The 24,390-nt window shown below is 46.4% G+C and overlaps 1 protein-coding gene across 1 annotated transcript in view; it reads left to right on the top strand.

The window, feature by feature from the left end:
- The window catches only part of UNKL (unk like zinc finger), a 133,574-nt gene that overhangs the window by 56,312 nt on the left and 52,872 nt on the right, over positions 1-24,390 (top strand). Inside the window, exons 9-10 of the mRNA XM_065411636.1 lie at positions 3,699-3,887; positions 7,421-7,483. Of these exons, the coding sequence (XP_065267708.1) occupies positions 3,699-3,887; positions 7,421-7,483 (252 nt within the window). The remainder of the gene's footprint in view (positions 1-3,698; positions 3,888-7,420; positions 7,484-24,390) is intronic.

Raw genomic sequence — 24,390 nt, 5'->3', positions numbered from 1 at the left:
CATTAAAAGCATCTTTCTTGTCCAATGCTCTGACCACCTCTTTCTCTTATTAACACATTCCCAAATACCTAACTGGCTCTTAATGCTCTGACCACCTCTTTCTCTTATTAACACATTCCCAAATACCTAACTGGCTGTTAATCCTCTGTCTCAAGGCTTTGCATGTATCTTCTAGCTCCCAACTTCCCTGTTCATGCCTTACATTCTGCCAACTTTGCACAGCATGACATATCCTTGGTGGTCTCCTCCTATGCGTGATTCTGTGTCTTTTCTTACACAGCCTCAAGACTTAGAATAACCTCACTGACTCAGTGCATCATGCAGCCATACTCGACACCTTCAAATGCCTTCTCAAGATTGACTGCTTTTGGTTATTTTTGCAACCATGGAGATAATCTGGTTGGGTAGAAAGTATATTGGAAATTAGGAATATATGAAAAACAGTGGTCCCAGGAAAAATCTCTGACCTGTAAGAAACTGTGACTTATAAAAAAAAAAAAAAAAGTATAAGGGGAGGAAAGATGACACCAGTATACACAGAGGCTGTGATATGTATGTGTGTGTGTAATATGTGTATATACACACCAGAAACAGCAATGCATTTGCATCACATAGGTATAAATAACCATGTACAAGGATGAGAAAGAAGCAACATACTTCTCTTTTTACATCAAGTGTGCTAAATCTGAATCATGCTAGTGGAGCATGTTTTAGGCTCTTCTTAATTATTTAATGCCAAAGTAGCATTTTCCCATTCCAGTGTTCACTGGTAATGAGGCCTCAGGTGAAAGTGAACTTCCTACTACAGTTCTTAAGGCATAAGTAGTTTTTCAAGTTAATAAAAATTAAATTTTACAATTCTGTACCCTCATCTCTTTCCTCCCTCCCCCCAAAAAGAAAAAGTGTACAATGTAAAAAATAAAATAAAAAATCCCACTTAAGTCTGAGGAATTTAAAACACACAAGTCAGAAAATTCAAGAAGTTCGACTTTCATAGTATTTATAATTCTGAATTATTTGAAAGTTGAGCATGGGGGATGGGTGCCAGGAGTAGCCCCTGTTTTTTAATCCGGGCACTGTTTCCCTCTCTGGCCATGGGCAAGTAATTCAATCTGGTTGCCTTTGTTTCCCTATGTATAAAATTTGAGTGATACTGACCTACCATGCCGGGTTTTTTGAGGATTAATTAGCATTTGTAAAGTACTTGGAAGAAGAAAAGGGCCGTGGAGCATGTTTTCTGAATTAGTGATGAATACAACAATAAGGCGCTGAACAAATAACTAAACATTTTGTTACAACATAAGAAGCATATTCTCCCCTTTTTCCTCTGTGCAAGCATTTTACTGACATCCATGGGTGTTCCACTCTGCACTCTGGGAAGTATAATCATAACTGCACTCTGGCCAACAGACTAAAATTAAACACTATTCAGCCCTCTCCTCTGAGTTTGACACCACTGGCCCAACGAGTAATCAAAAATACTGTATTTGTGCAATGTTGATGAGTTAAGGTTGCTATGAGAACTACTGCTACTTAATTTTTTTGACTCTGATGTTTAAATTTTCACCCTTGTTGCATTTCAGAGTTTTTTTTTCATTTCACTTCCTAGATTTTTTTTTTAATAAAAAAAAATATAGATAAGAGAGCAGAAAAACAAAAGAATCACACTGGTGCATGCTTCTTGGGGAGACATTCAGCCTGGGAACCCGCTCCTTGAAAAATTTCCCATATGCTTGGGCTCTGCACTTCAGAATGCTGTCCTGCCACCACACCAGGGAAGATTTTAAGAATTGTTGGGGTTACAGATGAAAATGTAGAAAAAAGGCAGCGGGTCTTGGTGGTTTTTGTCGTGAATTTTTCCCTTTACATTTAATATTTAATAATTACAGGAGCGGCGCCAGGGTTTTTGCTGCCCTAGGCGGCAGCGCTCCTCCTCTGAGCATTCGGCGGCAGGGGTCCTTCCACTCCGCGTCTTCGGGGCACTTCAGCGGCGGGTCCCGGAGCGAGTGAAGGACCCGCCGCCGAATTTCCACCGAAGACCCGGAGTGGAAGGACCCCCCCGCCGCCGAATTTCCGCCGTGGGCGGCAAAATGCCGCCCCCCCAAATCCTGCCGCCCTAGGCGACCGCCTAGGGTCGCCTAGTGGAAGCGCCGGCCCTTCCCCTATAGGTTCTGTCATCCTTCCAATCCCCATCACAGATGCAACTGTCTGGAGGCTGGAGTTCATTGTGGACTGTGAACCCCAGAGCAAGGGAAACTTCATTGAACGAGCAGTTTTCAAATATGAATAACTTTGGGCAGTCTTAGCTCAAGTTTATGCAGCCTTAAAGGTGATGTGCCCCAAACAACCATGTAACCATGGGCGGCGAGATATATTCTCTCATGGTGCCTGGGCTCCAGGAATATTCAGGGCTGGGGGCCCTGCTCCACCAATATTTGGAGCTGGGTCTCTCCCCCAGCCCTGCCTGGAGCGGGCCGTGGCCCCGGAGCATCCCCCCCGCTGCCGAGCGTCCCTGCCTGAATGAAAGCAGTGCCCGGCTCTCCCTTGCCTGTTGTCTGCCTGGGCTGCCAGTGGCTGCTGCTGCCTAAGGCTATAGCACAAGAGCAGCCTGGCAGGCTGAGGCAGCACCTCAGGGGGAGGGGGCAGAGGCACACACATGCTTTGCAGCCCTCCCCTCCTCTTCTCCCCCCCCCCCCCCGCACCATCTTCCTGCACGCAGAGTCACACTGCGCAGGCGCGACCAGCACCGCTTACCCAGACTTCACCCCGCTGTTTCCGGGATTGGAACCCTGCCCCTACATGGCAGTGTGCCCAATCCCCGAAGCGCCAGCCTCCTCGCACCAGCTTCCACCCAAACTAGCCAATGATCAAGGCCAGCAGCATCACAGGATACCACCCTCCAGACTCTCGAAACTGCCCAGGAACCTCACTCGTCCCAGCTAGGGGGTGTGGTACGGCCGCCTTGGTGTCACTGCTGGCAGGGCCCCTAGGAGTCCCCGTTACCGCCCCTGTAGACCACCACCCCCCGCGACGCACCCCATGAGTCCCCCTCCTTCCACTTCAGTAACATACCTTATAGAGTCCCTCCCCCGCCTGGGTAACATCCCTTATAGAGCCCCCCTCTGAATATCTCTGAATTGTTAATTTCGTGAGCATTCATGGCCAACCATACAATTTCCATACCCATATGTGGCCCTCAGACCAAAATGTTTGCCCACCCCTGGTCTATATGAATGTAAGGGCTGCCATATTGGGTCAGACTTGGGGGTAGTACACAGAATAGGACAATTTTGGAGAGTTCCAATCCTATCTTCACCTCCTGCTTCTGACAGCCAGAGGTTTAGCGTCACCCCAAGCATGGGATTGTATTCCTGACAGTCTTGGTTGATAGCCATTGATGAACCTCCTCCATGAACTTGTCTAGTTCTCTATTTACCTCAGTTATACTTTGGCCATCACACCATTCTGTGGCAATGAGTTCCACAGGTTCATTGTGTGAATGTTTGCCTTTGGAAACATTACTGTGAATTTTCCAGCTTTGAAAAATAATGTTGCATTAACATAGGTTTTGCCATTTAAACAGGCATATGCATGTGTGTATGTATTTGTATAAGTAGGTATATGGTTATTTAAATAACCATTTAAAAATGGAGTAGAGTAGAGCATATTGGACAGATCCTATTTTCTCTCTCCTACAGATTTCCTGTGCCTCAAGTCCAACAGTAATGTCAAGCTCTGGTAGCTGTAGCTCATTATCGCCTATTGGACCCCTTTGTAGGCAAAGATCATTAGCAAATGGTGCTTTGTGTTCCGAGTGTAGCCCATCAGGTGTTTCTTCACCAAATTCTAGCTACCCAAAAGCACCAGGTTTTGAACGAGAGGATCAGGTATGTAAATACTAGAAGTACAAATAAAATCTTGAGATAGATAAAATTAGAGCCTACAGAAAACCTTTATTTTATTTCCCTCAACTCTCTAAAATGCATTTTGATTTCTTAACAATCCCCCCCCAGCACTTTGAGATGGCATTTTTGCTAACACATGCTTTAGATCTTAGCAGCTTGTTGTGTAAAAGCTTTAAAGTGTTTAAAGAGCACAATTCCAAATGTAAGAGCGGAAAATTTTTCCAAACCCATTTTGTCTTTAAAACCGACCTAAATATATTCTTCAACTATATTCAGTTTAAGTTGTTTTTGTTTTTTTAATTTATTCTAGATTTTGGAATTTTTGGAATTTTTCCATTTATGAAGTCCTCAGTTTGGTTAAAATGTTAACACGCAAATGTGTTAGATGCAATTAAAGCACATGTTTTATGTAGATGTTTATCATGCACTCAATGTAGTATCTGATTTATCACACCATTAGATTAGTGCACAAGTTGCCTTATAGGCTTTAAAGCATTCAGTTTGGTTTTTTACTTAATTGAGAACTTCCTACCAAGGACTCATTTTTGCTACAAAATATTACTCATTAGAGACTTGATCCTGCTCCTGTTAAAATCAATGGAAAGACACCCATTGACTTCAGTAGAAATTAGATCTGCTCTACTATAAATAGTCATAGAGTTCAAGGCCAGAAGGGATCACCAGATCATCCAGTCTGATCTCCACCAACACCACCCAGCACCCAGATGCTAAACCCAACAATCAAAATTATATCAAACTATTATACCCCTCAGGAGACTAAATTATTATGTGCCACAGGAGGGAATAGGAGGGACTGAGGTGCACCAGTGCTCGAGGCTCCCACAATGGTAGGGAAAAGATTGAGATATACCCAGATAATCCAGGCAAGTGATCTGTACCCACACGCTGCAGAGGAAGGCGAAAAACCCCCATGGTCACTGCCAGTTTGACATGAGGGGAAATTCCTTCCCAACCCCACATATAGTGATTAGACCCTGAGATGAGAGCAAGAACCAGCCAGCCAACCAAGCACCTGGGAGAGAGAATGTTTGGTGTTGCCTCAGAGCCCCGGCCCTCCCTGTCTGATGTCCCGTTTTCAACCATAACCATCCCTGATGCTTCAGGTGAAGGAGATTTTTTTTTTAAATGTGCGGGGAAGAAGGGGAGCAGAAATCCCTTCCTGACTCTGCCAGGTGGCTGGCTGAAAACCCTGAAGCATGAGCTTTTTAGGAACATCAGACATAAACTGGAAGTGAGCCTCAGGGCTGTTGAGTACTGCCCCCTACCAACACATTCTACCATCAAAGTACACATTGTTGCTCAGTGCACAACCTTGACTTAAGTGATTTGCAATTTAAATGTCCAGCAGGCCAACTTATTTATAATGAATAAAGTTTTATTTAGGAAAAAGATGCTTTGTTTCTTACATGAAACATTGTCAGGAATGGAACAGGTTAACAGTGGAAAAACTCATAACATAGGAAATGTCATTGTTGATAGAAGGTTATCTAGCTGTATAGCTGTCATTTATCAAATACACATAAGAAACCTACTCTCCAGCAACCAAACCCACTTGGTTATATGTTAAGCTTGTTCAGATATGTGATGTCTACCATGGGTTTCTGCATAGTCTTTGTTACTTTGAAATAACAAACAGGGTTAGCATTCCTTCTCCTTTCCCTCACCACCTCTTGACATTCAACCCTAGATCAGCTCAGTCATTCACCAAAAAAGCCACTTGCTCAACTTTGTGTTTACTAAACAATGCTCCATCAGTTCTGTTGATTTCTGAGTTTCCTCTGATCACCACCTCATCTCCTACATCAGCCATCTGTCTCTATCCTCCATTGCTCTGCTTGGCCATTCTGTCACTTTCAATACATTAGAATTTACAGAATGGGGGACTCTGTCCTGGGAAGCGGGGACTCTGAAAAAGAAGTGGGGGTATTGATGGATAATCAGCTGAATGTGAGCTCTGAGTGGCCAAAGGAGCTAGTGCAATCCTGGGATGCATAAACAGGGGAATCTCGAGTAGGAATAGGGAGGTTATTTTACCTCTGTATTTGGCACTGGTGAGACCGCTGCTGGAATACAGTGTCCCATTCTGGTGCTCACAATTCAAGAAGGATGCTATAAATTAGAGAAGATTCAGAGAAAGAGTCATGAGAATGATAAAGGATTATAAAACATATTTTACAGTGAGAGACTCAAAGAGTTCAATCTATTTAGCTTAACAAAGAGAAGGTTAAGGGGCGACTTGGTTACAATCTGTAAATATCTACCTAGGGTGCAAATATTTAACAATAGTCTCTTCAATCTAGCAGAGAAAGGTATAACGCAATTTAATGACTGGAAGTTGAAGCTATACAAATTCAGACAGGAAGTAAGGTATACATTGTTAAATCTGAGAGTAATTAAACACTGGAACAGTTTACCAAGGGTGGTTGTGGATTCTCTATGACTGACCATTTTAAATTCCATATTGGATGTTTTTCTAAAAGTGATGCTCTAGGAATTATTTTGGGGAAATTATGGCCTGTGTTACACAGGAGGTCATACTAGATGACCACAGTGGTTCCTTCTGGCCTTGGAATCTACAACTTTGCCCTTGCTTGTTCAATTCCTCCCCACTCTTCCACTGACTTGAATCCTTTTGCCCCTCTCCCCCACAACAGAGTCTATCCCTCTAGCCTCAACCTGCCCAAGTCTCCAGTTCCTTAACACTTGCTGCTGGCCTGCTTAACTTCTCTGGAAGAAGCCCATGACAACATGGACTTCTGTGTGGCTATGGAATTTCTTTGATGTTATTTTTGCTTCCTGTGGATAGCTCTGTCTTATAAGGTTCTTTTCACTGATCAGGTGTTGACTTAATGACCACACATGATATAAACCTTTTACTTTATTAACTAGTCCCACAAAGACAACTTAACTTGCAAAATCAGCTTTGTTTGTTACACTTTGCTTGGATTGTGATAGTGATATTAATATGTTCATAATGACAATGTTAATAAGATTGTGATAGCACAATTAAATAGGCTGCAGCCAAAATGTTTTCAGCTTGCTTACAAAGCTGTTGTTTTGTTAAAACTGTTTCCTTAACCAAACACAGATCGACAAAAACATAAGAAAAAGGAGAGAGAAGAAGGAGAGGGGGTCATCTGTGGATGGGGGATGGCAGGGCTACTGAATCAGGCCAAAGCTGATACCCATTCTTAGCCAGGCAGGAAAACTCTTGTCCATTGGTATTCAATCAAGCTGGAGGCCAGAAAGCTGGCGGTAGAATCAGTTTGACAGATGAAATTTCACATGTTCTCTCCCAGTGTTAGGAACAGCTAAGGCAGGGACCATATCCAAGACAGCTAGCGCTTAACTCTCTCTATAGAATTGAAATGGCAGAGTTGTGATCAGATTGTTCCAGATAGTAGGACATAGCTGCTGCCGTCCCTGCACTAAGTATTTATATTACCATCCACTCATTAAGCTGATATTTGACTGAGGTTTTTCTTTTTTTCCAGGTGAAACAGAAAAGCCTGCCAGCCGACAATTATCAGAAAATAAGTGAACAAGACAATAAGCAGGTATGGTCAGTGAAAGAGCATTATATATGTGTCCTTTTTTGTTACTTACCCACCTAGCACCAAAGATGTGTCTGGAATTAGTACAGTCTAAAAAGAGTACAATAGATGGAGTACACTGTGGGGAGTGTTGGAGGAGGGGGAGGAAAACTGAGGCAATGTGATCAAGAATATGTGTCTGGAAGGCAACACAGGTTTTGGTTTGGTTGTTTGCCTTTTAAACTGATGGGACTGTGTAATTTTATGAGACTTCTTGAGGAAGTGGGATTTGAGAGGGAGAGACATGGAATAAATGAGAAGTTTGGGCTGAACACAGAAGTTGTTGTGGGATCAAAAGGAGAGAAGGGCAGATAAGTAGGGAGAGGCAACTAGGTTATTGAAGACCTTGAAGGTGGTAAGGAGAAAACCCATTATTTGTTTTTGGATATGATCTAGAGCCAGTGAAGGGATTTTTAGAGCGTTATGTGGTCATTGCTTGTGTAAGGTAGAAGATTTTCACAGCAGAGTTTTGGATGAATTGAAGTTTGGAATGGATAAGTAGTCTCAGCAAAAAGACAGGATCTGGACAAGAGCCCTGGTGATAAGGGAGAGGAGTGGGCAGATTTTGAAGTTATTGTGGAGCTAAAACCACCTGGAATTAGAGATAGTACTGCATCTATATGAGAGTTGAAAATTCAGCCAGCTTTCACACCTGTGGAACTAGAAGGCTGATGGAATCATCAACAGTCATAGAGATAGGAAAGTGTGGAGGGAGGATTCAGAAGGGAAGAGGAGGTGGTTACTTCTGAACAATCTGAATTTCTGCTAGCAGTGGAGGCATCCAGATGGAGATTTGAGACCATATCAAGGGGAGAGCTCAGGTGGAAAAATTGATAAGGGTCCTAAGAACAGAAAAAAATAAGGACAGATGTCTGGAGAACAGCAGCTGAGAGAAGGAGGGGCCACTTAAACAGACACTGAAGGAGGGGTCATGAAGTGGTAAAAGAATCAGAAAGGCACGTAGCCTAAAGCCAAGGCAGGAGAAGGGAGTCATTAGTTATGTCAATGGCCATGTAAAGGTCAAGAAGGATGAGAACAGAAAAGAAGCTTTGAGGACTGCACCTGGTGACCTTGGCAAAAGTGTTTAAATGAGGGGGAGAGGGAGCCACATTGTATGGGATCAAGACGAGAGAGTGGACAGATCTTTAAGCTTTAAGAGAAGACAATGCACTCGAGATTAGAGAGAAAGGGAAGGCGATGAGATTGGTAGTTGGAGAGGCAGGTGGGTTCAAAGCTGGAGGGAACAATGTTTGCTTAAATGTAGTTGGGAACCTGCAAGAGAGTGAATGGGAGGATTAGGGAGAGGATAAGGAAACAGGATGGGATGGCAACAAGAACGGAGATTGAGCTGGAGACGAGAAGAGGGTAACACTTCAAACTCAGACAGGGCTGAAGGGGAAAAGAGAGACACATGGTAGGAAACTAAGGCAAGACCGTTCTAGTTTTATCTACGCATTAATGTGTGAGACTCTGGGCAACAAGGGGGTGGGGGCAGAGAATGTGAGGAAGGGGCTGTGAAGAAAGGGTCCAGAGTGGAGAAGTGCCTATGATTGTAAGAGTGAGGACTTCACCAGGGAGGAAGAAGTAAATTTTCTTGGCAAGGAATATTGCTGTGCTGATTGAGGAGAGGAACAAACCTGCATTGTCTCTGGATTTTCTCCAGAGATATCCAGCAGTGTGGGAGTGGAGAAACCAGTTTGGAAGAGTGAGCTAAGGCTGTAGGTCAGAAAGGGGGCCGGAAGAGTCAATTGTGGATGAAAGTATATAGTTGTTGGTGGAGACTCTGGATTCAGCTGAGAAGAATGTCTGAAATATCCTTGTGTGTGAGAGGTGGCTTTCAAGTGTGTTTTATAGTCACATTTTCTAAACATCTATAATTTAGAATGCTTGGCAGTTAAGTTAACTCTGATCATGGCTCAATTACAGTTTTCCTCATGAGACATCTTTACATGGTTGGCACTAATTTTAATATTTTATCTTGATTGATGTTTGCAATGTACAGTAGCTATAAACACAGTTATACGATATGTGATACAGCAGGGCCAGAGGGCAACAGGAGAGTGATCGATGGGAGGTATATAAGCCGCAGGATGATCAGAGCCTTATTCCCTGTGGACTAAGGAGAGGTTACTACAGGTTAATTTGAGCACCTGGAGCCAATTAAGGCCCTGCCCAAGACCTAATAAAGCCCTCTACTTCAGTCAGATAAGAGAGAGGAAGGAGAGCTGGCTGTAGTTTGGAGGCATAGTGGTGTTGACCAGAGAATCAGAGTACCAGGGGAAGGGAGACCCTGCCCAAGCATGGTAGAGGGACTCCCCCAGTACAGAAGACAGAGAGAAACTCTGCCCCAGGGGTAAGAAGCCTGTGAAGCTGAAGGGGCTGGTACCGGAGTAGGGGGCGGACCTGGGTCCCTTCCCTGCTCCCCTTCTCCCCCCCTCCAGGGCACTAGCAGAGCCCAAGAATACGGGCAGGGGCGACACCCTGACCCACCACACCAAGGAAAAGCACGGGACCCACCACAATAGTGTTGACCATTTGCCACAAATGTATAGAAATAGCAATACTTAGCTCATTCTTAACATTCTTTCCTGTACATTTTTTTTAAATTATTTAACCTCCTTGTAAATGCAACAGAATGTATGAAATACTATTGCATAAATAAAAAACTGCTGCAAATAAAAAAAATTATCTCATGCTCTCAATCTCTTGGATTTACTTTTTGATCTGTTTAACTGTTCTGTTCAGGTATTTCCTAGGGTTGGGGAATTGAAGTTATGGTTAGGGTTAGCCTTGTAGAGGGGGAAGAAAACAAGGAAATGCACAACTGCAGATGTGTGTCTGAAGGGGACATCTGTGTTTGTCAGAGAAGACGAGGAGGAGAGAAATGAGGAGCCACCCAGCCATGTATGTGTGTGTCTTGGAGTGGTGGATGAGGATGTTGAGCAGCCATGTGCATGTGTATTTGTTACTTCTGGGGGAATTCTACCCCACTGCCTCCATAGATTTCTTTGCTTCCCCGCAGAAAAATGACTTTCTGATGAGGAAGCGAAGAGAAGCTGCAAGAGCAGTCAGACAGCTGCAGCGGCACAGGAGCCAGCAAACAGAGGTGTAAACAGGGGAGTTTTGAGTGGGAGTTCTGTTGGAGGAGTTTGCGGGGAAGACAAAGGCCGTGGCTACACTCGAAACTTCAAAGCGCTGCTATGGGAGTGCTCCCACAGCAGCGCTTTGAAGTGCGAGTGTGGTCGCGCGCCAGTGCTGGGAGAGAGGTCTCCCAGCGCTACAGGTACTCCACCTCCACGAGGGGATTAGCTTACAGTGCTGGGAGCGCAGCTCGCAGCCCTGGGGCACTGTTTACACTGGCGCTTTACAACGCTGTAACTTGCTGCGCTCAGGGAGGTGTTTTTTCACACCCCTGAGCTAGAAAGTTGCAGCGCTGTAAAGCGCCAGTGTAGCCATAGCCTAAGAGAGGCAGGTAGAGGAAAAGACAGACTAGTGAATGGAGTGTGTGGTGTTCTGGCAGTGTTTTGGTGCTCATTGGGGGTTTGTGTTGCTGTGGGTGGTGGTTGTTTGGTTTGGTTTGTGTTTCCCGGACTAACAGGTTTTAGGTGGGAAGGCTATGACAGATACAGAGGCAGCAGTGGAAGACACAATGAAGATGACTGGATGTAGAAGCTGCGGCATGTACATGATCCTGGAGGGGGTACCTGAAGAGAGTTTCGTCTGCATGAAGTGCCGCCTGATAGAGCTGATGGAAGAAAAGATCCGAGCATTGGAGATGCAGGTGGAAACTCTGGTTGAGTTTAGAAGGGGGTTCGAGCAGAGCAAAGACATGAGGAGGCTGAAGGGAAAAGCTCAGACTTGCAGATGGAAACAGGACCAAAGAACTCTGAGGGGAGACTGCTGGGTGAGGAAAGTGGACAGTGGAAGCATGTAACTAAGAGAACCAGGCAGAGGAAAAGACGGGCTAGTAAAGGAGAAATAGAGCTCAGGAACAGGTTTGCGGAGTTGGAAAATGAAGAAGGGGCACAGTAGGTTGTCACTGAAGGTGAGAGGGCAAGGAAGAAGAGAAGAGCAGCTAGTCCTATAGGAAGAGGGGAAGAGTCAATGGAGATAACACCAAATATGAGCCCCAGGAGCATACATGATAGGTTGCGGAGGATTACAAGGGACAATAGGAATCGAGAGGACTTGCAGCTGGAGGGAACAGGGGATAGACCGGAGAATCGCACCATCACCAGGAAAAGGCAGGTCTACGTGATTGGGGACTCCTTACTGAGAAGAATAGACAGGCCTGTAACCAGAGCTGATCCAGAGAACAGAAGGATGTGCTGTCTGCCGGGTGCTAAGATACGGGATGTGGACCTCAGGCTGAAGAGGATCCTAACTGGAGTGGGAAAGAATCCACTGATTGTCCTTCATGTGGGAACAAATGATACGGCTAGATTCTCGCTGGAACGTATCAAGGGAGACTATGCCAGGCTGGGGAAGACGCTTAAGGAAATCGAGGCTCAGGTGATCTTCAGTGGGATTCTGCCTGTTCCTAGAGAAGGGCAACAGAGGTGTGACAAGATTATGGCGATCAACAGATGGCTCAGGCAGTGGTGCTATAAGGAGGGCTTTGGGATGTATGGCCACTGGGAAGCATTCGTGGACAGAGGACTGTTCTCTTGGGATGGACTTCACCTGAGTAGGGAGGGAAATAGACGTCTAGGATGGAGGCTGGCACAACTGATTAAGAGACCTTTAAACTAGGAATTTGGGGGAGATGGTTGGGAGATGTCCAGGTAATCTCCACGCCAGATTTTAACATTGAGAGGGAAGAAAACGAAGTAAGAAAGGATACAGCCATGGGTAAGAGAATGGACATAAGGAGGAAGGGTAGTATAGATACCAGTCTAATAGGTGATACTGGCGGTAGAATGTCTGTGCCTAATCGGGTAAATTTTAATTAATGGAGATATCCTATCTCCTAGAGCTGGAAGGGACCTTAAAGGTCATTGAGTCCAGCCCCCTGCCTTCACTAGCAGGACCAAGTACTGATTTTGCCCCAGATCCCTAAGTGGCCCCCTCAAGGACTGAACTCACAACCCTGGGTTTAGCAGGCCAATGCTCAAACCACTGAGCTATCCCTCCCCCCACTGAGCTATCCCTCCCCCCATGTCAGAATGTCAGTGAAGCCAAACAGCAAAAATTAAGATGTTTGTACACTAATGCGAGGAGCCTAGGTAACAAAATGGAGGAACTAGAGCTACAGGTGCAGGAAGTGAAACCAGATATTATAGGGATAACAGAAACATGGTGGAATAGTAGTCATGACTGGAGTACAGGTATTGAAGAGTATGTGCTGTTTAGGAAAGACAGAAATAAAGGCAAAGGTGGTGGAGTAGCATTGTATATCAATGATGAGGTAGACTGTAAAGAAATAAGAAGTGATGGAAGGGATAAGACAGAGTCTTTCTAGGCAAAAATCACATTGGGGAAGAAAGCTACTAGAGCCTCCCCTGAGCAGTGGCATAGCCAGGGTTGCAGCCGAGGAGGAGCGGCGGAGAAAAAAGGCGCCGGTCCTTCGGTGGCATTTCGGCGCTGAAATGCCGCTGAAAGACGGAGCGGCGCATGCGCAGGGCCGCCCCGCTTCCCCATCCGGAGCGCTATCCGGGGCACCGAGACCCCCAGCCACGCTCTCAGGGCCAGAGTCCCGGCCGGAGCGCCGGGAGCCCGCGGCCCCGCTGCGCCGGCTGGAGCTCTGGGAGCCAGCGGCCCCGTTCCGCCGGCCGCCCGGAGCGGTGGGAGCCAGCAGGCCAGTCCGCGGCCCGGAGCGGTGGGAGCCAGCCCGCGGCCCCAATCCGTCGGCCGTCCAGAGCACCGGGAGGCGGGAGCCAGCAGGCCAGCCCGCGAAAAAAAGAAAAGAAAAACCCGGAAGCAGCCGAGCAGGAGGGGGGAGGGTGCCCAGGTGGGCGGGGGGGTCAGTGCACCGCTGCTGTTGCTACTCACTTCATCAACAACAAAAGAAGTCTCCTCCCCTGACTGGAACTCGTCCATCTTTCCTCTGTCTCGGACCGCAGCCGCTCACGCCGCCAGCCTGTAGCGAACGCCCCGTCCCCGTCCCCTGATAATGGCGGAGGAGTTATCAGGGGACGTGGACGGGGCGTTCGCTACAGGCTGGCGGCGTGAGCGGCTGCGGTCCGAGACGGAGGAAAGATGGACGAGTTCCAGTCGGGGGAGGAGACTTCTTTTGTTGTTGATGAAGTGAGTAGCAAGAGGGAGGAGACAGCGGAAGGGCCCGGAAGCGGCGCTGAGTGAGGCCCGGAAGCGGAAGGACCCAGAAGTGGCGCCGAGTAAGTATGAAAATTAAAAAGGCGCCACTTTTGGGGAATGTGGTCAGGGGAAGCGGCCGCTTCACCTGAACCCCCCTAGCTACGCTACTGCCCCTGAGATAGTGCTTGGGGTGTGCTATAGACCACCGGGATTTAATTTGGATATGGATAGAGACCTCTTTAATGTTTTTAATGAAGTAAATACTAATGGGAATTGTGTGATCATGGGAGACTTTAACTTCCCAGATATAGACTGGAGGACATGTGCTAGTAATAATAATAGGGCTCAGATTTTCCTGGATGCGATAGCTGATGGATTCCTTCACCAAGTAGTTGCTGAACCAACAAGAGGGTATGCCATTTTAGATTTGGTTCTGGTGAGTAGTGAGGATCTCATAGAAGAAATGGTTGTAGGGGACAACCTTGGTTCGAGTGATCATGAGCTAATTCAGTTCAAACTACATGGAAGGATAAATAAAAATAGATCTGTGACTAGGGTTTTTGATTTCAAAAGGACTAACTTTAAAAAATTAAGGAAATTAGTTAGGGAAGTGGATTGGACTGAAGAACTTGTGGATCTAAAGGTGGAGGAGGCCTGGAATTACTTCAAGTCAAAGTTACAGAAACTATCAGAAGCCTGCATCCCAAGAAAGGGGAAAAAATTCATAGGCAGGAGTTGTAGACCAAGCTGGATGAGCAAGCATCTCAGAGAGGTGATTAAGAAAAAGCGGAAAGCCTACAAGGAGTGGAAGATGGGAGTGATCAGCAAGGAAAGCTACCTTATTGAGGTCAGAACATGTAGGGATAAAGTGAGAAAGGCCAAAAGCCATGTAGAGTTGGACTTTGCAAAAGGAATTAAAACCAATAGTAAAAGGTTCTATAGCCATATAAATAAGAAGAAAACAAAGAAAGAAGAAGTGGGACCGCTAAACACTGAGGATGGAGTGGAGGTTAAGGATAATCTAGGCATGGCCCAATAGCTAAACAAATACTTTGCCTCAGTCTTTAATGAGGCTAATGAGGAGCTTAGGGATAATGGTAGGATGACAAATGGGAATGAGGATATGGAGGTAGATATTACCACATCTGAGGTAGAAGCCAAACTCGATCAGCTTAATGGGACTAAATCAGGGGCCCAGATAATCTTCATCCAAGAATATTAAAGGAACTGGCACATGAAATTGCAAGCCCATTAGCAAGAATTTTTAATGAATCTGTAAACTCAGGGGTTGTACCGTATGACTGGAGAATTGCTAACATAGTTCCTATTTTTAAGAAAGGGGAAAAAAGTGATCCGGGTAACTACAGGCCTGTTAGTTTGACATCTGTAATATGCAAGGTCTTGGAAAGAATTTTGAAGGAGAAAGTAGTTAAGGACATTGAGGTCAATGGTAATTGGGACAAAATACAACATGGTTTTACAAAAGGTAGATTGTGCCAAACCAACCTGATCTCCTTCTTTGAGAAGGTAACAGATTTTTTTAGACAAAGGAAACACAGTGGATCTAATTTATCTCGATTTCAGTAAGGCATTTGATATGGTTCCACATGGGGAATTATTAGCTAAATTGGAAAAGATGGGGATCAATATGAAAATTGAAAGGTGGATAAGGAACTGGTTAAAGGGGAGACTACAGCGGGTCATACTGAAAGGTGAACTGTCAGGCTGGAAGGAGGTTACTAGTGGAGTTCCTCAGGGATCGGTTTTGGGACCAATCTTATTTAATCTTTTCATTACTGACCTTGGCACAAAAAGTGGGTATGTGCTAATAAAGTTTGCGGATGACACAAAGCTGGGAGGTATTGCCAATACAGAGAAGGACCGGGATATCATACAGGAAGATCTGGATGACCTTGTAAACTGGAATAATAGGATGAAATTTAATAGTGAAAAGTGCAAGGTCATGCATTTAGGGATTAATAACAAGAATTTTTGTTATAAACTGGGGACGCATCAGTTGGAAGTAACAGAGGAGGAGAAGGACCTGGGAGTATTGGTTGATCACAGGATGACTATGAGCCGCCAATGTGATATGGCTGTGAAAAAAGCTAATGCGGTCTTGGATTGCATCAGGTGAGGTATTTCCAGTAGAGATAAGGAGGTGTTACTACCGTTGTACAAGGCACTGGTGAGACCTCATCTGGAATATTGTGTGCAGTTCTGTTCTCCCATGTTTAAGAAGGATGAATTCAAACTGGAACAGGTACAGAGGTACTAGGATGATCCGAGGAATGGAAAACCTATCTTATGAAAGGAGACTCAAAGAGCTTGGCTTGTTTAGCCTAACCAAAAGAAGGCTCAGGGGAGATATGATTGCTCTTTATAAATATATCAGAGGGATAAATATCAGGGAGGGAGAGGAATTATTTAAGCTCAGTACCAATGTGGACACAAGAACAAATGGATATAAAACTGGACATCAGGAAGTTTAGACTTGAAATTAGACGAAGGTTTCTAACCATCAGAGGAGTGAAGTTCTGGAACAGCCTTCCAAGGGGAGCAGCGGGGTCAAAAGACATATCTGGCTTCAAGACTAAGCATGATAATTTTATGGAGGGGATGGTATGATGGGATAGCCTAATTTGGGCAATTAATTGATCTTTGACTATTAGTGGTAAATATGCCCGATGGGATGTTAGATGGGGTGGGATCTGAGTTACTACAGAGAATTCTTTCCTGGGTGCTGGCTGGTGAGTCTTGCCCACAGGCTCAGGGTTTAGCTGATCGCCATATTTGGGGTCGTGAAGGAATTTTCCTCCAGGGCAGATTGGCAGAGGCCCTGGGGGGTTTTCGCCTTCCTCTGCAGCGTGGGGCATGGGTCACTTGCTGGAGGATTCTCTGCACCTTGAGGTCTTTAAACCATGATTTGAGGACTTCAGTAGCTCAGACATAGGTTAGGGGTTTGTTACAGGAGTGGGTGGGTGAGATTCTGTGGCCTGCGCTGTGCAGGAGGTCAGACTAGACGATCATAATGGTCCCTTCTGACCTTAAAGTCTATGAGTCTGAGTCTATGTGCAGTCACGCAGCCTTTTCCAGCAGTATGTGTTGGGTGCCCACGGCAGCTGGCAGAGAGTTAAATCACTGTAGGGCACGGGGCGGGACTGGGGAAGACCTGGCTGGTCGCTCCTACCGTGCGCCGGGCTCAGCTGCTAGTCCCGGCTGGGGCTGGGGAGGACAGGATTTCCTCTTCCTTTGCACGGCATCCAGGCCTGGGTCAGACCCACCCCCAGATTTCTCCCCAAGCTGCAGGAAGCTCTGCAAACACAACAGTCCCCCCCCCCCCGTTTCCTGCACCCATCGCTCCTCAGTTGCAGGGGGAGGGTTCACTACGGGGAGCTGCTCCCCCAACCGCCGTGCATCCAGACCCCCCTCATACTCTCCCGCCAAGCCTCACCCCCCATGCACCCAGAACCCCCCTGAGGAGCCCCACTACCCCTGCACCTGGACCACCCCGATGAGCCACTCGCACCTGTATCCCCACCCCACCAAGCTCCAACCAACTGCCCCGGATCCCCACCCCACTGAGCTCCACTCCCCCAACATCTGGATCCCCCACTGAGCCCCCCACACCCAGACCCCCCTGCCGAGCTCTATCCCCCCCATACCCGGACACCCCCCCTCATAGAGCCCCAGCCACCTTCACCTGGACCCCCCTGCAGCATCCCATTACCGTTGCATCCAAAAAACCCCAACAAGCCCCTGTGCATCCAGATCCCCCCCGCACCTGGATCCCCCACTGAGCCGCCCGCACCCAGATGGCCCCACACAGAACCCTCTCAACCCACACCTGGATCCCCCCACTCTAAAATCCTCCATACTTGGATTCTGCCAGGCTGAGCCTGCTTGCCCACACCTGGTGCACCTGGCATGGAGGGGCAAGGCACTGGGGTATTTCTGGGGCAGGCCCGGTCCTTGTGCTGTGTCTGGGTTGGGTTCAGCCTCACTGCTGAGTCCATGTCCTGCGGGGAGCTGCAGAGTGATCTCCCACCTCTGTGCAGCCAGTGGCCTGTGCTCCCCAATGCCATGCTGGAGCCTCCACGTTTATTTGACAAATAAAATTTGCAGAATTTTAAAATATTGTGTGCAAAAATTTTATTTTTTTGGCACAGAATTTTTAATTGTTGTCACAGAATGCCCTCAGGAGTTGTGTGAGTGTGTGTACCAGGGTGGGGTAGGAGGAGAGCAAGGAATCCCCCATCTTCATGTATGTTTGTGATTGGGGGAAACCTGCAAGGATCCCCAGTTTCAGAGTGTGGTAGAGGGGCCGAGGAGGCAACCATATGTCTTGGAACTCTTAATTCTTCTTGAGTGATTGCACATGTGCATTCCACTGTAGGTGTGTGCATGCGCCAAGCACAGTTACTGGACATTTTTCCCTCAGTGGTACCCATCAGGATGGCTCAGGCACCTTCTGGTGCTGCAGGATCATAGTGACGGTATAAAGGGCCCAGCTGACCCCATGGCCCCTCAGTTCTTTCTTACCACCTGTGAATGTTGCTGGAACTGTTCTCCTATGGCAAGCTTTCTCAGTGATCTTCGTTTTTTTTACATTGTTTTTGGTTAGTAGTTGTAAATAGTTAATTAGTTCTAGTCAGTTACTATAGTTTGTATATCTTTGTTAGTGGAGTTTCGTGTGTACCCAGTGCTGAGACATGCCTCGGTCATCAGGCTTCAAGCCCTGTGCCTCCTGCAACAAGGCTATGCCCTTCAGCGACCCGCACTCTAGCTGCCTGAAGTGCTTGGGTGTGGCTCACATTGGGGACCGCTGCCAGATTTGCAGGGACTTTACACCCCTTACAAAGAAGGACTGGGAGGCCAGGTTAAAGTTTCTGCTTATGAAGGTGGCGCTGAGACCTTCCTCCAAGCTGAGCTGGTCAGACTTGGCTGCAAGCACCTTGGTGTCAGTGAGGAGTGCTCCACCTACCGTGCAGGAGTCCAGCACCGTTTGCCATGCCCAGTGCTGAGGAAGAGGCACAAGAAGCAGCCAGCTGAGAGGGGACATTCCCCGACACCAAAGAAGGCCAGGCACGGGGAGCAGAGCAGAGTGCAAGCCAAGCCAAGCCACTCCTCTGCCTTGGCATCGCAGCAGTCAGCAGCATTGATTCTGCCCCTTATGCAGGCACTGTTGAGTTCAGTACTGAATGAACTGTCGGCGCCTGAGGGACAGCATGGTACCAGCGTTTTCCGCTGCCGCCAGGGACCTGTTATCGCTGTCAGTACCGGTGTCACCAGCACACGAGTCAGTGGTATCAGTGTCAATGTGCAGGAGGAAGCATGTGGCCCCCCAGTTACTGTTCGGAACTGGGCACAGTGGTATTGTCTAAGGGGAAACCGACCATGCTGGCCCCAATGCAGGGTTCCTCGGTCTCCAGCATCAGTGGGAACCGCACCTCCTTGGTCACCAGACAGGTGACTTCAAGGAAGCACTACAGACCTCAGCAGTTCTCCCATCAAGACCCGCAGAGGAAAAGAAGCAGGGGCTTTAGGCATAGACCATCCCCTTCTACATATGTCTGCCTCACCCAGACACCCAGAAAGCTCTAAACAGACCTTTTGATGGGATGCTCGAGGATGTTGTACCAGTTCCCATGTTTCTGGATCCTGTTTCCCTTTTATTTATGGACCGCCTGTCCCACTTCACCAGTGTGTGGTCCCATATCACCCCAGAACGTTGGGCGCTGAACACAGTGGAAGTTGGATATACCCTTCAGTTCATTTCTATCCCTCCTTCAATTAATTTCTATCCCTCTTCCCACCCTGCCTCCCCATCCCTCTTCAGGGACCCCTCTGACGAGCAACTTCTAGCCCAGGAGGTTCAATCTTTCCTTCGGGTGGGATCCATGGAAGAGGTTCCACAGAATGTAAGGGGGAAGGGGGTTCTACTCCCGTTATTTCCTAAACCTGAAAGCCAAGGGTGGTCTCAGACCTATTCTAGACCTGCGCCAGCTCAACAACTACCTCAAGAAATTAAAGTTCCGCAAGTTTACCTGGCTTCCATTATTTCCTCCCTGTATCCCGGGAACTGGGACGCCACCCTTGATTTAGGAGACGCCTACTTTCATATACCGATCTGCCAAGGCCACAAAAGGTTCCTCAGGTTCATTGTGAACCACACGCAATACCGATTAGCAGTACTCCCATTCGGCTAGTTGGAGACTCTGCAGGTGTTTACAAAACCATGGCGGTAGTGACTGCCTTCCTGAGGAGACCGGGGGGGTACGAGTCTACCTGTATCTGGACGACTGGCTAGTCACAAGTCAGTCCAGGGCTCAGGTGGAGTCCAGTGTCCACATCATCCAATCAACATTCAAGGCCCTAGGCCTGCTAATAAATGTAAAGAGGGCTACCCTCACTCTGATAGAGTTTATTGGACCGGTACTCGACTCTACAGGCCAGAGTAGGGTGACCAGATGTCCCGTTTTTATAGGGACAGTCCCATTTTGGGGGACTTTTTCTTATATAGGTGCCCATTACCCCCCACCCCCGTCCCGTTTTTTCACAGGTGCTAGCTGGTCACCCTAGGCCAGAGCCTTCCTCCCAGAAGGTCAGTTTCAAACAATCATGTACCTGATAGTACACCTCAAGGGCCTCCAGACCTGATTACAACAGCCTGAAATTGTCGGAGGCTTTTGGGTCACATGGCCTCATGTACATACATAGTGCAGCACGCAAGACTGCATCTCAGACCCCTCCAGGCACGTCTGGCCTCGGTGTACTCACCAAACTGCCACTATCTGGACTCGGTTCTTACTGTACCTTCCGCGGTCCTCACCTCCCTCAACTGGTGGCTAGATCCACTTGCTCTTTGCGCGGGTGTCCCCTTTTCATGGTCCCAACCATCAATATCCTTGGCTCAGACACATCAGCACTAGGCTGGGGAGCTCACCTGGGACCCTCAGAATTCAAGGTCTTTGGTCTCCAGAAGAGCTCTTACTACACAGCAATGTCAGAGATTTCAGGGCAGTTCACCTGGCCTGTCAGGTGTTCCTGCTTCACATTACAGGCAAGAGCATGTTGGTTCTTATGGACAACACTGCAGACAAATTCTATCTCAACAGGCAGGGAGGGGCTCGCTCTTCCCCCCCCTCTCTTAAGAGTCAATTCAGCTGTGGGACTTCTGCATAGCCCACTCAGTCCACCTCGAGGCTTCTCACCTGCGGGGGGTACAGAATGAACTGGCAGATAGCCTCAGAAGGTCTTTCTTCAGTCACCCCAAGTGGTCCCTTTGCCTGGAAATCGTGAGGGATGTTTTCCAGCAATGGGGTCTTCCCAGATAGACCTGTTTGCAACCTGGTACAACAGGAAGTGTCACCAGTTCGCCTTCCTGCAAGGTCCCAGCCTGGAATCTCTTTTGGACGCCTTCCTATTCCAGTGGATAGGTCACATGTACTATTCTCTCCTTCCTGTCCCGCTTGCGCACAAGGTCCTACAAAAGATCAATCAGAACTGGGTGCGTCTAATTCTAATACCCCTCTACATCGGAATTGGCTGGAAAGAAGGAACTGAGGGGGCGCGGGGTTGGCTGTACCCTTTATACTGGCGCTATGAGCATGCAGCAACAGAAGGCACCCGAGCTGCCCTGACAGGTACCAGTGAGGGGAAAATGTCCAGCAGCTGTGCTCAGGGCACGCACATACCTACAGTGGAATGGACATGTGTAACATATCTCGAAGAACAGTAGTTACAGAAAGGTTAGTAACTTTTTTCTCTCAACAAGAAAACAGATAATTGCCTCTCTTGTGCCCATGAACTTCTGTGTTACCTCTCTCCATTGAGAGTTCCTGGGCAGATGCCCATAGAATTCTAGTGAGGCTGCGCTTTTCATTTTTGTTCTGTGTTTATTTTATTGCCATTTCACTACGGTCTGATGTGTAGCTCCAGTATGAAGATATCATTCTTTTTCAATTGATTTTAAATGCATGAGGAGCACAGAAAGCAGAAAAGCTGTGAGCAAGTGGTTAAAGAGGAAAGTAATATGTAGGGGTAGATTGTAGCCGTCCCCGTGCAGGTTCGCAAGGGATTGAAGCCCCATCACTTGAGATATTTAAAATTAGGCTGGATAAAACAGTAGAAAATGTCCAAGAGGAAGCAAACCTGCCCAAGTACAGAGATTAACTAGATCAGTGGTTCTCAACCTTTTTTCATTTGCAGACCCCTAAAAATTTTCAAATGGTGGCATGGACCCCTTTGGAAATCTTAGATATAGTCTGCGGACCCCCAGAGGTCTGCTGACCCCAGGTTGAGAACCACTGAACTAGATGGTACAGGAGCTCTTACAATTCTGGATTCTATGAAATTTCTACATTTAAAAATGATTGGAAACTTCATAGTGAAAGTCCATCTAGCGCGCTGCTCTATAGGTTAATTCTTTTGGAGAATGTGCAGTGTAGTTTTCACAGTAAACCATAATACTGAGGGCTTGTTGTCGTGGGACGTTACTGCACAGCAAGCCAGAGTGTGAATCTACAGTGCACCAGTTTGCCACACAGTAAAGTCCTGTGTGGACACTGCTACAGCACACTAAAAGTTCTGAATGTGCTTTTGATGTACTGCTGTTTGAAACTGGAGTACATCAATGTACTATGGAACTTTTAGTGTGCTGTAGCAATGTCCACATGGGATATTACAGGCAAACTAGTGTGCTGTGGATTCACATCCTGTCTTGTTGTGCTGTGGAGTAACATTGCATGTAGACAAGCCCTGAGACAGTGTTCTGAAAGGTGTATAACAGGCTCCAATGAAATTCCAGGTTTGATAGCTTAGCTTTTTAAAAATGTTTTGAATGTAGATGGGATCCCACTTTTGAAACTTTCTTTTCAGTGATGAACGTTATCTTTTCTGTAATCATTTTATTTCAATTGTTTACTTTCTGTTAATTTATCAGTTAAATCAAAAATCCAATCTCTTAACTATAACTAGGGAAAAAGTTAACTCACTTCCCAAACAAAACTACAGTAAATACACTTTATTGAATTATCTATGCTATGTTTTCAACTGTGCTCCTCCCTGGAAATGTTTGTGCATTTGTGTGCCTGCCATTTAGTGTAAATTGATGCAGTCAAAAAAAAATGCATTTCTGGCATCTCTTGAAGAACAAGAGATAAATCCTCTTTGACGGAGGTGGCTTGGCATTACCCAGAGAGAGGGCAATGAACTCCCCCAAAGGCAAAGGAAATACCCGGCATCACTTCGCAGCCTGGTATACCTTATAAAGTGTTCTTAGTATAAGCTGTCTCCCTCCCTTCCCACCTCCATAAAGAGATGCCAAACACTTCTTAAATCAAGGTCCTGAGATTAGATGAGATACAGAATAATCATGTATATACATACACCACTCACTAATCTCCTAAAATCCTATCTCAGGACAAGCTCGGCTCAGTGTGAAATATGGGAAGGATTCTTTGCTGGTGATCTCTTCATTGGTTACTGCAAAGTCCTGGTAAGGATTATAGAGGGGATATCCTTAGAAGATTATAGGAGTGTTTGTCCAGGGCACAGGATTGAACCTCGGAAAAGTGAGCAGATCTTCAGATGTCTCTCAACTTGCAAAGGAAGGGGGGGGAAAAGAGAGGTTTAATATTTTTTACTATCTTTTATATACAGCAGAAAAAGAACACAGCTTTTTATGACTCTTGTTTCTCTTCAGAGGACCTAGTGGATGGAGCACTGGACTGAGATTCAGGAGACCTTGGTTCTATTCCAGACTCTGCCACTAGCCTACTGGGTAACCCTGGACAGGTCACTTCACCTCTCTGTGTCTCAGTTTGCCTATCTGTAAAATGGAGATAATGACACTGACCAGTTTTGGAAAGTGTTTTGAGATCTACAGATGAAAAGCTCAATATAAGAACTAGGTAGTTTGTTTGTTTATTTATTTATTTATTTATTTATTTATTATAAAACATAGCAAGACACATTGTCTGCCCCAACCAGCTTCAAATCTCAGGCACAAAGACAGAAATTCAGGTAAGGAAAGGTATGGAGATAAAACTGGTGGGGGAAAAAAAACAAGATAGGAAGGATTCCTGGAAGGAAGTGGGTTTTAAAGGAAGGATTTTAAGAAGTAGAGAGAATGTTTGATAGATAACAAGTGGTGGCATGAAAAAAAGTATGAAGCTGAGAGAAGGCGATAAAAAGAATAGCATGGAGAGAGGAGTGTAGGGAAGAAGGAGGTAGGAGTGGGTGAGATATATAGAGGTTTGAACTGAGTCAGGGGTTTCAAGTAATATGGAGGAATTGATTGTTACACTTGAAGCAGGAATTATGGGGTGAAATTCTATGGCCTTTGTTATGCAGGAGCTCAGACCAGATGATCACAATGACCCCTAATGGACTTAAAACCTATGAAAATAACATTCATAGTGTCCAAAAGAAGGAAAAAGAAAAAAAAGTGGACAGAAACTAGTAAGGATTAGAAACAGAAGCAACTCTGATTTAGTGACAAAATCCAGACTAGATAGCTAACTGTATTAATACAGCTATCTTTCTTAGTATCCCTGAAGATGAACCTATGGTATAGCCTGGCTACAGAACCTCAGTTTGTTCTCCAGTTCCCC

This window comes from Emys orbicularis, chromosome 10 (genome assembly GCF_028017835.1).
Source record: "Emys orbicularis isolate rEmyOrb1 chromosome 10, rEmyOrb1.hap1, whole genome shotgun sequence".
Lineage (NCBI taxonomy): Eukaryota > Metazoa > Chordata > Testudines > Emydidae > Emys > Emys orbicularis.
The sequence above is the reverse complement of the archived record's forward strand: the minus strand, read 5'-3'. Positions and strand labels throughout refer to the sequence as shown.